At 43.6% G+C, this 12,517-nt stretch overlaps 1 protein-coding gene across 2 annotated transcripts in view; it reads right to left on the bottom strand.

Annotated features, from left to right (window-relative positions):
- COLQ (collagen like tail subunit of asymmetric acetylcholinesterase) overlaps window positions 1–9,818 on the bottom strand; it is a 41,226-nt gene extending 31,408 nt beyond the window's left edge. For both annotated transcript variants that reach the window (XM_064413514.1, XM_064413510.1), the window contains exon 1: window positions 9,625–9,818. In XM_064413514.1, the coding sequence (XP_064269584.1) occupies window positions 9,625–9,730 (106 nt within the window). In that variant the 5' untranslated portion in view covers window positions 9,731–9,818. The remainder of the gene's footprint in view (window positions 1–9,624) is intronic.
- Between the last annotated feature and the right edge of the window lie 2,699 nt (window positions 9,819–12,517).

Genomic DNA, 12,517 nt, shown 5'->3' on the forward strand with positions numbered 1-12,517 from the left:
AGCACCATATTTCTTTGGTATGGGTTTTGGCAGTAACTGCAATAGGTCCAAGACGTACAACTGTTACAGTATTGCCTTGATTTATATCACAAAAGGGTTACCTTGGCAGGCTTACAGGCTCTTTGCAAATACACTGTGTATTTTAGGCTGCAGGTTAGCTTTGTTTGCTAAACACAGCTTCAGAATACTCCAGTCCCCATCAGTGGAAAAAATCTCAGCCCAAGAATAGGACTGTCATAGTTTTCTGTGAAATATGAAGAGCCTGCCTACACAGAGCATGCGTTTACATATCTACAGAAGCTGCTCTTTCAACAACTCCAATGCTAAAGAATATATTAAATTAAAAAAAAAAAAAAAGACAAAGTGAAAAAATCATTTTAGGACTTGTCCAAGAGGCAGTTGTTTTCAAAGAACATAAAAATTAAAATAATCACCTTTGAAATAGAATGCATTTACATTCTCAGGTTATTTTTTATGGGCAGGGCTATGAGTTAATCCAGTTCCAGAAAGTGATTTTATAAATCTATGGGTATACTGCCAATGGTAGCTTCAGAAATAAAAAACATACTTTAGATAAGGAGTGATGTTTCATATTGCTGCTGCAGATTTCTTGTGACAATAGCTGGGATTTGAGAACTCTTATTCAAGATGGTAGACCACAGAGCCAGAGAGAAGCCTTCACCCAGGCTGAGTCCCCTGGAGTGGGGCTCATATGGGGTCTGTGAGGCCTCCTAGGGCAGATCTTAGAGGAGTCTTCAACCCCACAACTGCAACAGAAATACCAGAGATATTCTGCTGGATTCAAGTCAGATTTATAAGATTTCACTGAATAAAAAATCATAAATAAACCATGAAAGTAACTTTCATCCTAAAATCACAAAGCTGTAGGCTGAACACCAGGTGGAAAGGACAAGAAAGGAAAAGGATACTTAGCATGTGTTTCCCTTCCTATTTATGACCACATTGATCCAGCAGGCCCTGATGGGAAGCCGAGCTATCACCCAAAGCCTCACCCTGACAGCAGGGCTGGTGGCTTGCCCAGCTCGTGACAGGCAGGGCTGTGCTGGATGGAGCCCTCTGACGGCTGACACCCATCACAGATGCTTCTCCCACTCGCATGGCACTCAGAATTAATAATAAACCAGCTGGGCAGACCAGCCAGTTAATGAATGTGGGCTTGTCCAGCTGAAACCGAGCCTTTCATCTGCTTTGTTGTCATTCATTCAGGCTCCTCTCAGCCTCCTTGCAAGGACAGCAGAGCGCCGCAGGCTGCAGCCACCCAGCTCTGCTCTGGACACCTACTGCAAGCAGCTAGGGCACATTCTCCACAGTTAGGAAAGTTTAAGAGCTTGTTAAAACTGCCTTTGTTTACAGAGCAGAAGCAGGTATTAAGCTGTCCTTCAAAATGCCAAAGAGAAGTGCCCAAAGATAATGCCCAGCATTGCCAATGTACGCTTCTCTAAAACACTTTTTGACCCAAAGTGTGCTTTAAGGACATCTAAGCAGAGATGAGAATACAGCTTGTGTTTGGAGCTGGGTTGAACAGTCAAGTTAGTGAATTGTCTGCATCTCTTAATACATGTTTGAACTTGAGCCTTATAGTTGATGGCTGCAATATATCCTTTTCTATAAACCACGTTAAATATGCCAGGGAAATATATCAGGCTTAGGTAATGATGTCTGTGTGGAGGAGGTGGTGACCCATGAAATTCCCATGGGAGTTACAAAATGAGACACAGAGGTGCAGCTCTGCCCTGCTACTAATTTCCTTTTGCTTAAGATGAGCTTCAGACTCTTTAAGAAACAGAACAACACAGATCAGAAATTATTTCAATTAATTTGAGAAAATGAAGAAATCCCAATGAAACCTTGCTAGTTTCTTTTAATAGAATCCTAGCATTCTTTAGGCTGAAAAAGACCACTAAGTTCTAAATGTTAATCTAGCACAGCCAAGAAAATCTCATAAAAATTTGAAAGTGCTCCATTTTTAATCTCTGAAGAACCAGAGACTGTGGCAGCAGTACTTTGCCAGCGAATGCACACTCAGAAACTGTAGTAAATAAATAAATAAATAAATAAATTTTAAAAGCAGTCTGCGTTCCCAAAGCTTGACAATAGCATAATCCCTGGCACTCTGCCTGGCAGCAGGTCTGTATATTCACCTGGCCACAGGAGCAAGGACACTGTCTTCCATCCCTGCCTAACATTTAGCCCACGTCCCTCAGCAGCTCTGGCAGCCTGGCTGGGGAGAGAGGGGTGGCTGCATCTCTGAGGTCAGCCCTGAAAAACACTGCAGACATGGTAAGATGTAAGAGAACAAAGGGGCCTGTGGGATTTTTTAGCAAAGGAAAGGTCTTTTACTCCCTGTATGTAACATTTTGGACGTTTTATCTGTGTGTATATGCATGTATGAGGACAACACATATGCCAGAAGATTATACACTGGTCTCAGACTCACTGCAGAAGGAAAATTCTGAGATCAGTACAGGGAGAGAGAGAGAGAAGGATTTTCTTGTGTTGGCTCTGCATTCTGTTTCATAAAACAATGAAAAATCCCAGTAAAATCTAATGGGTGTAACACTTCAGTGGATTATAAAACAGGTTTGAAAAATAAACCCATGACTTATAAATCCCAATAACCATGACAGGGCCATTCTGTGCAATTTTCCTTCTATTGCCTTTCACTTGCAGAGCTCCAGAGCTCTAGGCACTGCTAAACAATGCTGACAATTCTATGCTCTCCCCATCAGTGCATGAGAAACTGAGGCACAGAGAAGCTGAGCAAGTCCCCCAAGTCCATGGATAACTCAATTACAGTACCATCTGGTGAATGACAACATCTCATCTCAATCATTTCATGAGCCAGATCATAAAACTCAACTGCTCTTCACACCAGAGCAATAGCATAAATACTCTGAGTTTTAAAGCCTAAGAATTTACTGTAATCTGTAGAAGAGCCTGAAGCCCAAAAGATTAAAGCAGTATGGTCTGAAAGACTTCTGCATGTCATTCACTGCCACACAGCCCTCTCCCACTTTGTGTAAGTTCAGTAGCAACAAAGCTGAGAGACACCAGTTCCACCCTTCTGCAAGTGCAAGATCATCATCTGTCAGTGCTGGCATAGATCAAACATGTACTTGACTTTGATGTTGCTCCACCATATGCTCAGACAGTCCCAGACAATCCCTATGAGACTGTGGCTGTTGCTGTGTGCTCAAAAAGACTTCAGAGGAAAGCCTCTCAATTCTTCTTTGAAAGCTTGCTGCCATTAACTAGATTAATCCTCCCGACTCCCTTGCTGCAACAGATTCCCAGGCCAGGCAACTTTGTTCTTCTGCCTTTGACCAAAACCCCCAACTATGTATTGACTTTGTATTGTAAAAAAATTGTAAATTTTGTAGTTTCAAGAAGCTGGTAAAAATACTCCGTAATCACTTCCCTGGGTAGAAGAAAACAGAAATTGTAGCACTCTCTTTACTTGTGTGCATTCCCCAGAAGCTGCATTTATCCACACCTTCTTGCTAGCTCCTGAGGAAAATGTGAACCTCTTCTCCTCACAATATTTCAGTTTTCCTCTGTGGTTTTCCTACACCCATCTTGTCTTCCCAAATGCTCTTTTACAATCACAGCTGTGTGCCTACAGAGAGAGTCCCCACAACTTCCTTCCCATTAAAAGGGTGATTCCTTGGAGAGGAGAAGGGAAGAAATAGAACACCTAGGTTGGGGTCTTCCTCTCTTGTTTATTTCTGATCTTCCTCAAACAATTCCCCCTAGATTTGAAGGTCTTTCCCTGTTCTTTTCTACCTTCTAAGCTGCAGCACAAGACAGATCTCCCAGGTGTGTCCTGTCTGAGTGCTGTGCTGCACCACAGCTGAGTCTGCAGCCACACACACCCTAGCTCCAGGAGCTGAAGACTACAGGGATACAGGCTCCATTGTGACAACAAACATCCTCCTGCCTAAATTGATATTTTTCTATGGTTTTAACTAAGATTAGTAGTTTCTTTTGCTGCAGTCGCACTGCTGGTTCTTCAAGAGCCCACCCATGGGAAGCCTCAGTGTCTGGTAGGAAACAGATTGTCACATGCAAGGAGGCTGAAATGTGAAGCCGCAGACTGTTCCCTTCCTGTGCAGGGGTTTGGTCACATTGACATGCCCACAAATGGACTATCTGTACTAAAGGCAGAGGCCTACAAGCACCATCTGTCTACAGCTACATGGGGACTAAGCTGATTTTGCATCACTTTGGATTGCTTGTTGGTGGAGCTTCTATCCTTTCAGTGAAAACTCCCGATTTTGAGACAGCTTGCTCTGCTGTGCTGGAATTTAAGCCTCCACCTTTCAGTCTGCTCATAACAAAAATCTAGCATTCACCAGCATGTCCAATACCCATGGACTACAGACAGTGCTGTCCTCATTCATGGCAATGGTACAGCATGGACAACCTGGACCAGCTGGATCTCCACGTCAGCTGCGGATCACTTTCAGTGAGGTTCCCCTTTGGGGAATGCTGCCTGTCGGAAGCATGCAGAGGTTACAGAGAAACCTCCAGATCAGTTACTGCTTCCTTTGCTGGAAAGCCAAGCAAGCACTGTCTCAGCTCCTGTACTGACCTCTGTCCCTGGCAGCTGGAGGACTTCTTCACAACCCAACAAGTGAATGTCACGGTATTCCACTTCAACAGCATTTCACTGAACCCCTTCCCTTCATCTGCATTATCACTGAACCCTTCTGACAAGACAAGCACCTTGTCAACCAGTTATGTCATAAACACGTCAGAAGCCTTTTCCTTCTCCTGCATGCAAGGCCAGGGCTGCACTTAAGGAGCTTTGCTGCAAACAGGTTCCAGCTTCCTCACTAGAGGCTGTGTCCTCTTCTGACTTTTATTTACTGCTGCAAGGCAAACACCCAGCCTCTGATGTCCTTTCCTTGTCCCTTACCCACAGGATCAAGTGGGCACCTATTCACTGGTTCACTGTGAATTTCAGGGCATCTCTGGGGGGGGCTTGGCTACTGAGGGTGACATCAGGGCTCTCTTCCTTTGCCCTTGCTGACGAGAAGGTGGATGCAGGCACGGAGCCAGGGACAGGCTGTGCACCAGTGTGGCTGCTCTGCTCTCACCTCACTCAGCACAGCTGCTGCAGCACACACCACCAGAGAAGGTCTGTGAGTCCTAAGGTGATTCCTTTCCTGAGTGTCATCTACATTGACCTGAGCAGGATGCCCAGTTTGGGATTTTCACATGTCATATCTACCAGGGGAGAATATACAGATAAAGTCAAATCAGCTGTTTTTTAAACTCTGCTTATTTAAAGACCCATTTACTTGAAGCAACAGTAACTACACCATACTAGGTTGTTAATTTGCTACCAGTCCAAGCCTTCCTCAGAGGCTGCTCAGGAATTGTCTTCTTTATCAGCTTAGAAAGGTAGCTACTATGCCTTCCTTCTTTTGGCTTATCTTTCCAGCTCCCCATTTGGGCTACCAAGTTAAACCAGCCAATCACAAGGTTATTTTCTTCTCTGAAGCTGAACAGAGAATCTACTGAAAGAATATTTTGTTTCTCTTTCAGGTTCATATGAATCACAAACAAGACAGAAAGCTCTCAAACATCCTGCCCCAAGACCTTTGGCTGCTCAGCTCCACAGCTAGGTGACTGCCCTCTCATGGCCAATATCCTTTGCTTTCCTTCTTCTAATGAAGCTGTAGCCTTTGCCAGTGGCTCATTTCTATCAGGATTTTTAATCTATACCCAGCTTTCCTGCTTATGTTTGTTCCATGAGAAACCCACTAACCAATGGTACCAGGATGCTCAGCATCTCCTGGGCCCATGCTGATCTTACAGAGCAGAACCAGGCTTCCTTCCCTGGTCTGATATTTTTGCTTTCTAGTCACCCTTTGGGCCATTTTTCCAGCAGGCTCTGGCTGCTGCTTTTTGAATGTCTTCTTCATCTTGTTTTAAATTCCTTCCTTTCTTTCTCTTGCAAACATTCTGATAAGTCATTCCCTTGTGATTTTACATAAATAAATATTTACAATTACTCTATTTAGAAACAAAATACATCCACTTGACATCTTTGCTCTCCATCATGACAATATTCAGGTTCCTGCAGAGAAAAGAAAACCAAACCCTGATGGTGGGGTCAGATATTAATTTTATAGAAAGATTCAGTTGGGATAACAGCCCTGATCCCAACTCCTCAAATGTCAGGAATCATCCCTTGTTTCTGTGTCCTTTCTCTCCTGCTGTTTCTCTCACAAATGCACAATGCCCTCTGCCCACAGCACAGCACCATGGTGGCTCCCAAGGTCCCTTCTCTGTGCTGCCCAGCCATGGCTGTCACCCCACACAGCTGCTCTTCCCAGCCCACCTGGCCCATCACCATGGCTCCAACAGCACCAGTCCACAAGAAAATGGAATTATTTTCTGCAGCTTTGCCACATGATGTCTGGTTGTAAATATTACACCTTCCTGACTCAAAGAGGATGAACCTAATACCCAGTGAGATATAATGTTCCTTTTCTTCAGGAAAATAATAGGACAAAGGCAAAGAATGTGTGAGGAATACTGCCAATAGTGCTCTTACATCCCATTGAGTTCTTTTAAACTGATCCACCACAATATTTCCAAAGGACTATGAATCAGTATTGACTGTAGGAGCCAACTGAATCAAGGGATGCTCTTGTGGCATGCATAAAAGGCCAGAAGAAGCACTGAGATGCAGTTCTTTTTCTTCAGATGCTTGTGGTAATTGAAATACTGTCCCATCTCTCTGTGAAACCTTGATGGGCCTGGATGAGCAGTAAAGGGGAAGAGAAGGAATGAGGAGAGGAAGAGAGTCTTTCTACTACCTGAATTTGGAAGGTGGCTTCCTTCAGGATGGTTCCTACAAGGTGCAGACTGGTTCATACAGCCCTACTAAAAATGACTACAGAACTCATGCCTCCATCATGTGAGTGCAGCAGTTCAGGAGCCTCAGTAGGGCAGAGTTCTGAAAAATAGATGTAAATGACACCACAAACACAAGTGGTGTAAGGGTGGGGCATGACAGGTTACCCTGAAAATAACCTGCTGTCTCCAGGAGCTGAGCTACCCACCCTGGGGTCTTCACTGCCATGTGGAACCACAGCTAGATGCTGTTGTAATATGTTATATTATTCTCCAGAAATGATGCTTCAGCACCGTGAGACTCAATTCTTTGGAGCTGACATGACACTAAAAATACTTCTAGAAACAAGGATGCACTCTTGCTTGAGGCTAATGAGACTCTAAGGTGGAGTTGGCAGAAAACAAAGATCCAGCTTATTCTTCTTTCCCCAATTTTTGTACAGACATTTTTCCACCCTACAGGCTGTTTCTTCTTTGCTTTCTAGTTACTGCTTTGGGACCTGAAAGCCTTTTTATTTGTGACCTGTTGCTTTGCAAAGATGTGTGAGGACAGAAATAAAAGTACTTTTAGGCTAGAAGTTTCCAGACACACCTGGAAGATACCCAAATGTTTTTTTCCCAACTACAGGAAAGACAAGCCATCACTTAAGAACACTCTCTCTGCTAAATGGGATTAGTTTCAGAATTTGAAAGAGCACTGCTGAAATTCGTTCTTTAAATGTGAAATTGCATCCTGGTGCCGAATACAAATAATTGACTCAGCTGACAGCCAGAGAACATTTGAGAAATCACTAAAATAACTGAGAATGTAAGCAGAATTAATTCACCTTCAGAGTAAATTGAATGAATTCATCTTCTGTGCCAACTGTCAGATTTCTACCAGAAAAATCAGAACGTACTCCTTTTTTCTTAGAAGTTTCTTAAAATGCAGATGCAACCAAAGCACTAAAGGAATACCTGATTATATATTTTTAATACCAAATAGCCCTGATTACCAAGTGATAATGACACACAGGTATGTCTCAATCCAGCCCTGCAGCTGTGGGATTATGACAGAATCTTTGGCCAACTGCTATTTTTTCCGTATATTATCAAACAAACATTGACAATACATACATGGCAGGAGCCTCACTAAGAGCTTGTTGGGTATAAAGGTGATTTTCAGTGTCTTGGCCAGAAGAACAGAGCGTGGGACTTTGCCATGGAGCAGACTGTGGGGTGGGGGTCTGCCCAATGGGGTCTTGCAGACAAGAGCCCAGGACAGCCCTGTGGAAAATGCTCCACTACAAGGAGCAGCTCTGGTATTTTCCTTCATGTTTACCTCTTCTACTATGGTTTCAGCAGAGATGACAAGTCTTCCTTCTGTTTAGGGGCAGGTTATTTGTTGCACTGTTATTTAACAGGACAGATCAAATGCCTTCTGTAGAAACACAAGTGTGTGGCACAGGAGAAGGCAATGGAAACATCACTTTCTTGCTTGCCTGTGTGTCATCTACAAGCATCAGAGAAATACAAAGGTCTTCAAAACAAGTTTTGAGGTCTGATGTTATTGCAAAGCAATTTGAAGTATATTAGGGAAAATAAATCCTGGTGATTCCTGTACCTCACCATTAACTAACCTCAACATAATGGAAAAAGCACATCCCAATCCAAAATAAATGGTTACAAATTTAAAGGCTTTTCAGCATCTTAGAGAGCTTGAAGGTAAACCATTTGGCTCCATGGGTACAGCAGAGGGATTTGAGAGCAAGAAAGGCTGTGTGCCTTTAAGCCCATGTCTAGGGTTAATTTTATGTACAGACTTAAAATATGCAGCCCTCTGATCACTGTGAAAGCCATGGGGAGGATCTGTAGGTATAGCAGGCCCTGACCTGCCAACTTCATTTGAACCATCTCAAATCTAACACTGAAGGAACACAGGACATTAGTTAGAAGCATCTGTATTGACACAGAATAACAGGCAGAAGGTGGCAGACAGCAATTTGCCATAAACTGGTGGAAGTTCCTCAAAGATGGAGTCAGAGCTCTCGCCGCCTATCCCTTTCCCGCGCACAGAAAGTGACTGAAGGGAAGTCTTACTGCTGAAACTGTAAAATCTATTAGGAGGGATTTCCAGTGCCCCGGCTCAGCTGACAACTAATTTGTTTTGTCTTTGCCTAGCAGGGATTTTCCATGCAGTGGGCTCTTGTTTGCTATGTAAGTCATCCGAGTATTTGTTAGTGTCATAGCCAGAGCCAGATGATGTTTATTCTGCTAACATCCAGTCGGGCTCCGGCAGCACTCATTGAGGTCAGGGCTTTATTTATAGAAGCAGATATACATTGAGATTCATTTTCTTTCCCTTGCTGTATTCTGCTTAAACTCATCCAAAATAGAAAGAAACATGCAGACATGCAAGAAATAAACTAATTGGGCCAGATCCATGCCTTAGCACAGCACCACAGAGGCCAATGGAAAAAAAGCATTTTTGAACAGCTGAGGATCTTGCCCATTATTTCTCACGGGGAAGAGAAGGGAGGGGTTTAAAACCAGAAATTATAAAGCAAAAAGCAAAACTGACCAAGCAACAAAATGTCCTGACTTGTGGCAGAGCAGATCTGCAATGCAAAATCCCTCAGCCGAGATCTGCAATTTGGAGGGTTTTTTTTCCTCCTGTGTTCCCAATCACCAGAAAGTGCAAGAATCAGAGTGCAGAGTGCTCCAAGCGAGGAAAAGTAACGACTTAAAGCAATTTACCTGCTGAAAGTGAGAAGACATTGTCAGCGTACGCAGTCTGAGACAAAGCAAAGCAGAAGAAAAGCAGCAGGTAAGATCCCCGGACAAGCGGGCTGAGGAGCAGCATGCTGGCTCTGCCCTGGCAGATCCCAGCTCAGAGGCACAAGGCTGCTTTGGGGCTCTCTCTCCCCTCTCTCCCTCTCTGCCTTGCCTGCTCTCTGCCTCTGCCCTCACTATGGGATGCGTGTGTCTGTCTGTGTACGTCTCCCTCTCTCTCCCTCTCTCTCTCTCTCTTCCCCCTCCCTCTCCATGCCTTTAGGAAGAAAGAATGCCAACCATTTCCCATTAAATCTTCTCCTTACACTAGACACAGTTATATTTAACTCCTGTGCTGGATCAGTTGCCCCTATTGTGGATATTAGCTGCTAAAACTGAGGCATGGGGGATTCTGGTTTTGCTAACAGAAGCAAAAATGCTCTTTGGATAATAATAATGATGAGCAGGAATGGAAGAAATTAAGAACTGGACTGTAAACAGAATCCTTCGGTGCAGGCAACCAGACACTGCTGTCGAGATGGATAAAATCCCTGATTGATCATCTCCTACAGGTCACTAATTGCCTTAATGAGAGATGAGCAGTGACCTACCATCTGCTCATCCCTGGTAGCTACACATGTTGCATTTGTGCACAGAGTGCAGCTCAAGGTGAGGGATGCCACAAAGGCTTCACACACCGACAAACACTGTTATTCTGGGTTTAAGTGAAAATGACAATATCACTGACAGTGCCAGGCATTGCAGGGTTGCAGAGTTCACTGATGGTGCAACAGGGGGAAGAAACAATACAAGTGCCATGATGGGGGCAATTAAACGCTATCAGCTCTGCGGGTGGAGATGGACAACGCACTACACAGCACCATGTGAAGGAAATAAACCTCCCAGATTCAGAGAATTCAGAAATCCTCTGAAAAGCAGCAGGTACCCTTGCTACCTGTTCAAAAGCTTGGGGTTTCTGTGCCTTATTGCAACATGCAGGGCTCTACAGATTAATTTGTGCCCTCTGAATAAGTAGCAGAGAGATCCTCTCTGCCTGGAATCTGACAGTGATTTCCATGAAAATCAGAGGTACATCCTTTGCTGTGAAAAACATTACTCTCTCCCAGATGGACATGGTTTTCTTTGTCCACTGTTTATAGTTTCCCCCCCAAAAAATGTGAAAATACTTTGTATTAATTATTTTTTTCCCCATTTGAGAAGAGTTCTCACTGACAAAAATGGTGACATGTGCCCCTGGGCATTAATTCCACTGAAGAGCAAACTGAGATATTTCCACAATTCTGGTTCAACAGACTTGGCTGTTACTTTCAACACACTGCAAACATATTGACAAAATCTTTCTAAATGCAATGGATAGATGGGAAGAATCACATCTGCCTTATGCATTTTTATCCCTAAAGGACATGCTTAATATAACCATAATGCTTTCTAAAACCTCTTTCCAGTACTGCAATATTTTGGATAACATATTTTCTACTTTAATTTAATCTTACCCACTTATTCCACTGTCTGTTACCTTTTAGTATTTGGCTTTTCTTAGTGAAGATAGTAATTTGGTCTCTTTCTTCTTTGACCATGATAACCATGGATTAAGTGAGTGCCATTAGTTCTCTTGGCGTGCTGTATCTCAGTGGGAAAGGAATAGCTCTTGGGAAGTTTATCGTGACAAGCCCTAAGCATGCAAGATAAATGTCCAGCTGCAATCCCCATGTTAGAAATCTGCATGGAGGCTAGAAAAAAAATTGCTCAAAAGTTAAAATGTCAAGGTTGTATTGAAATATTCACCTCTGAAAATAGGTGACCAACACAACAGTTAGTCAAAGGAACAAGTGAATAATTCCAAGTCATGCTGAAATCCTCCTGCAGCCTTTTAGCAATTAGTAGAAATTTCTAGTGCAAAACAAGTTCTATTTGATGAGGAAATAATTAAAGCCACAGCTGGTTCACAGTTACAAAAAACCACACAAAGTTAGCTTTGCAGTCAATTCTTAGAGATTATTAATCAACTTATTGCAGTGGAGAACCCTGATTAAAATAGAGATTTTGTCAATGTTCTCCTTTCTTTCAGCATAGCATCTCCACCACTCTGAGCCTGTTTGACCTGAAATGGCTGTCAGCCATTTCTCAGAGGAGAAAGCTCTGTGGGCACACCCTCTTCAGTGGAAAACACACCATTGCCCACAAAAACTCAAAATGAGATGTTTGGACTCACGTTTGTTTGAAGAGACCTCTTCTTCATGAGGTAGTTCCATTCCCTCTTTAGATTTTAGTGGAGAGCTCCCATTACAGGGCAGCAAGCCAGGCCACGTCAGAGTGCAAGTCCTGGGTTCTGTTTCCTCTAATTTTGAGGTGTTGGCCTTACCAGCTGAGACTGCTGGCAAGGCTGGCAGTGATTTCACAAGAGAAGGACGAAGTCCATTGGAAATAAAAGGGACAATGGCTGTGGCCTTACTGGTTGGACGTAGGCAGGTGCCAGCGCAGCCGACTGACATCCCTGCTGCAGGCAGCATGGCAAGGCTGCACACCCGCTCACACAGCTTCTTTCTGCCCTCCATGGCAGCAGTGCCGATGGCACAGAGAATCCTGGGGAGGGAACGTGTCTTGTGGCAGGGGGAGTCTGGCATGAGAGACTTGACAAACGTGATTTCCAGGCCCTGAGCCCTGAGAACTTGCTCAGTCAAGTAATGCATTCCTCCCACTATTCTTTTATTTATTTATTTATGGTAGATGCCACAGCAACTAAAAACACCAAAAGCCAACCAACACATAATGAAAAGAACAGCCTGGAAAGTTTGTCTCTTCAAGGAGCTGTTTCTTGACCTTTTTAGCCCAAACTTGAACTCTTAGAAGTGTGTGG

Source organism: Passer domesticus, chromosome 1 (assembly GCF_036417665.1).
Source record: "Passer domesticus isolate bPasDom1 chromosome 1, bPasDom1.hap1, whole genome shotgun sequence".
NCBI lineage: Eukaryota > Metazoa > Chordata > Aves > Passeriformes > Passeridae > Passer > Passer domesticus.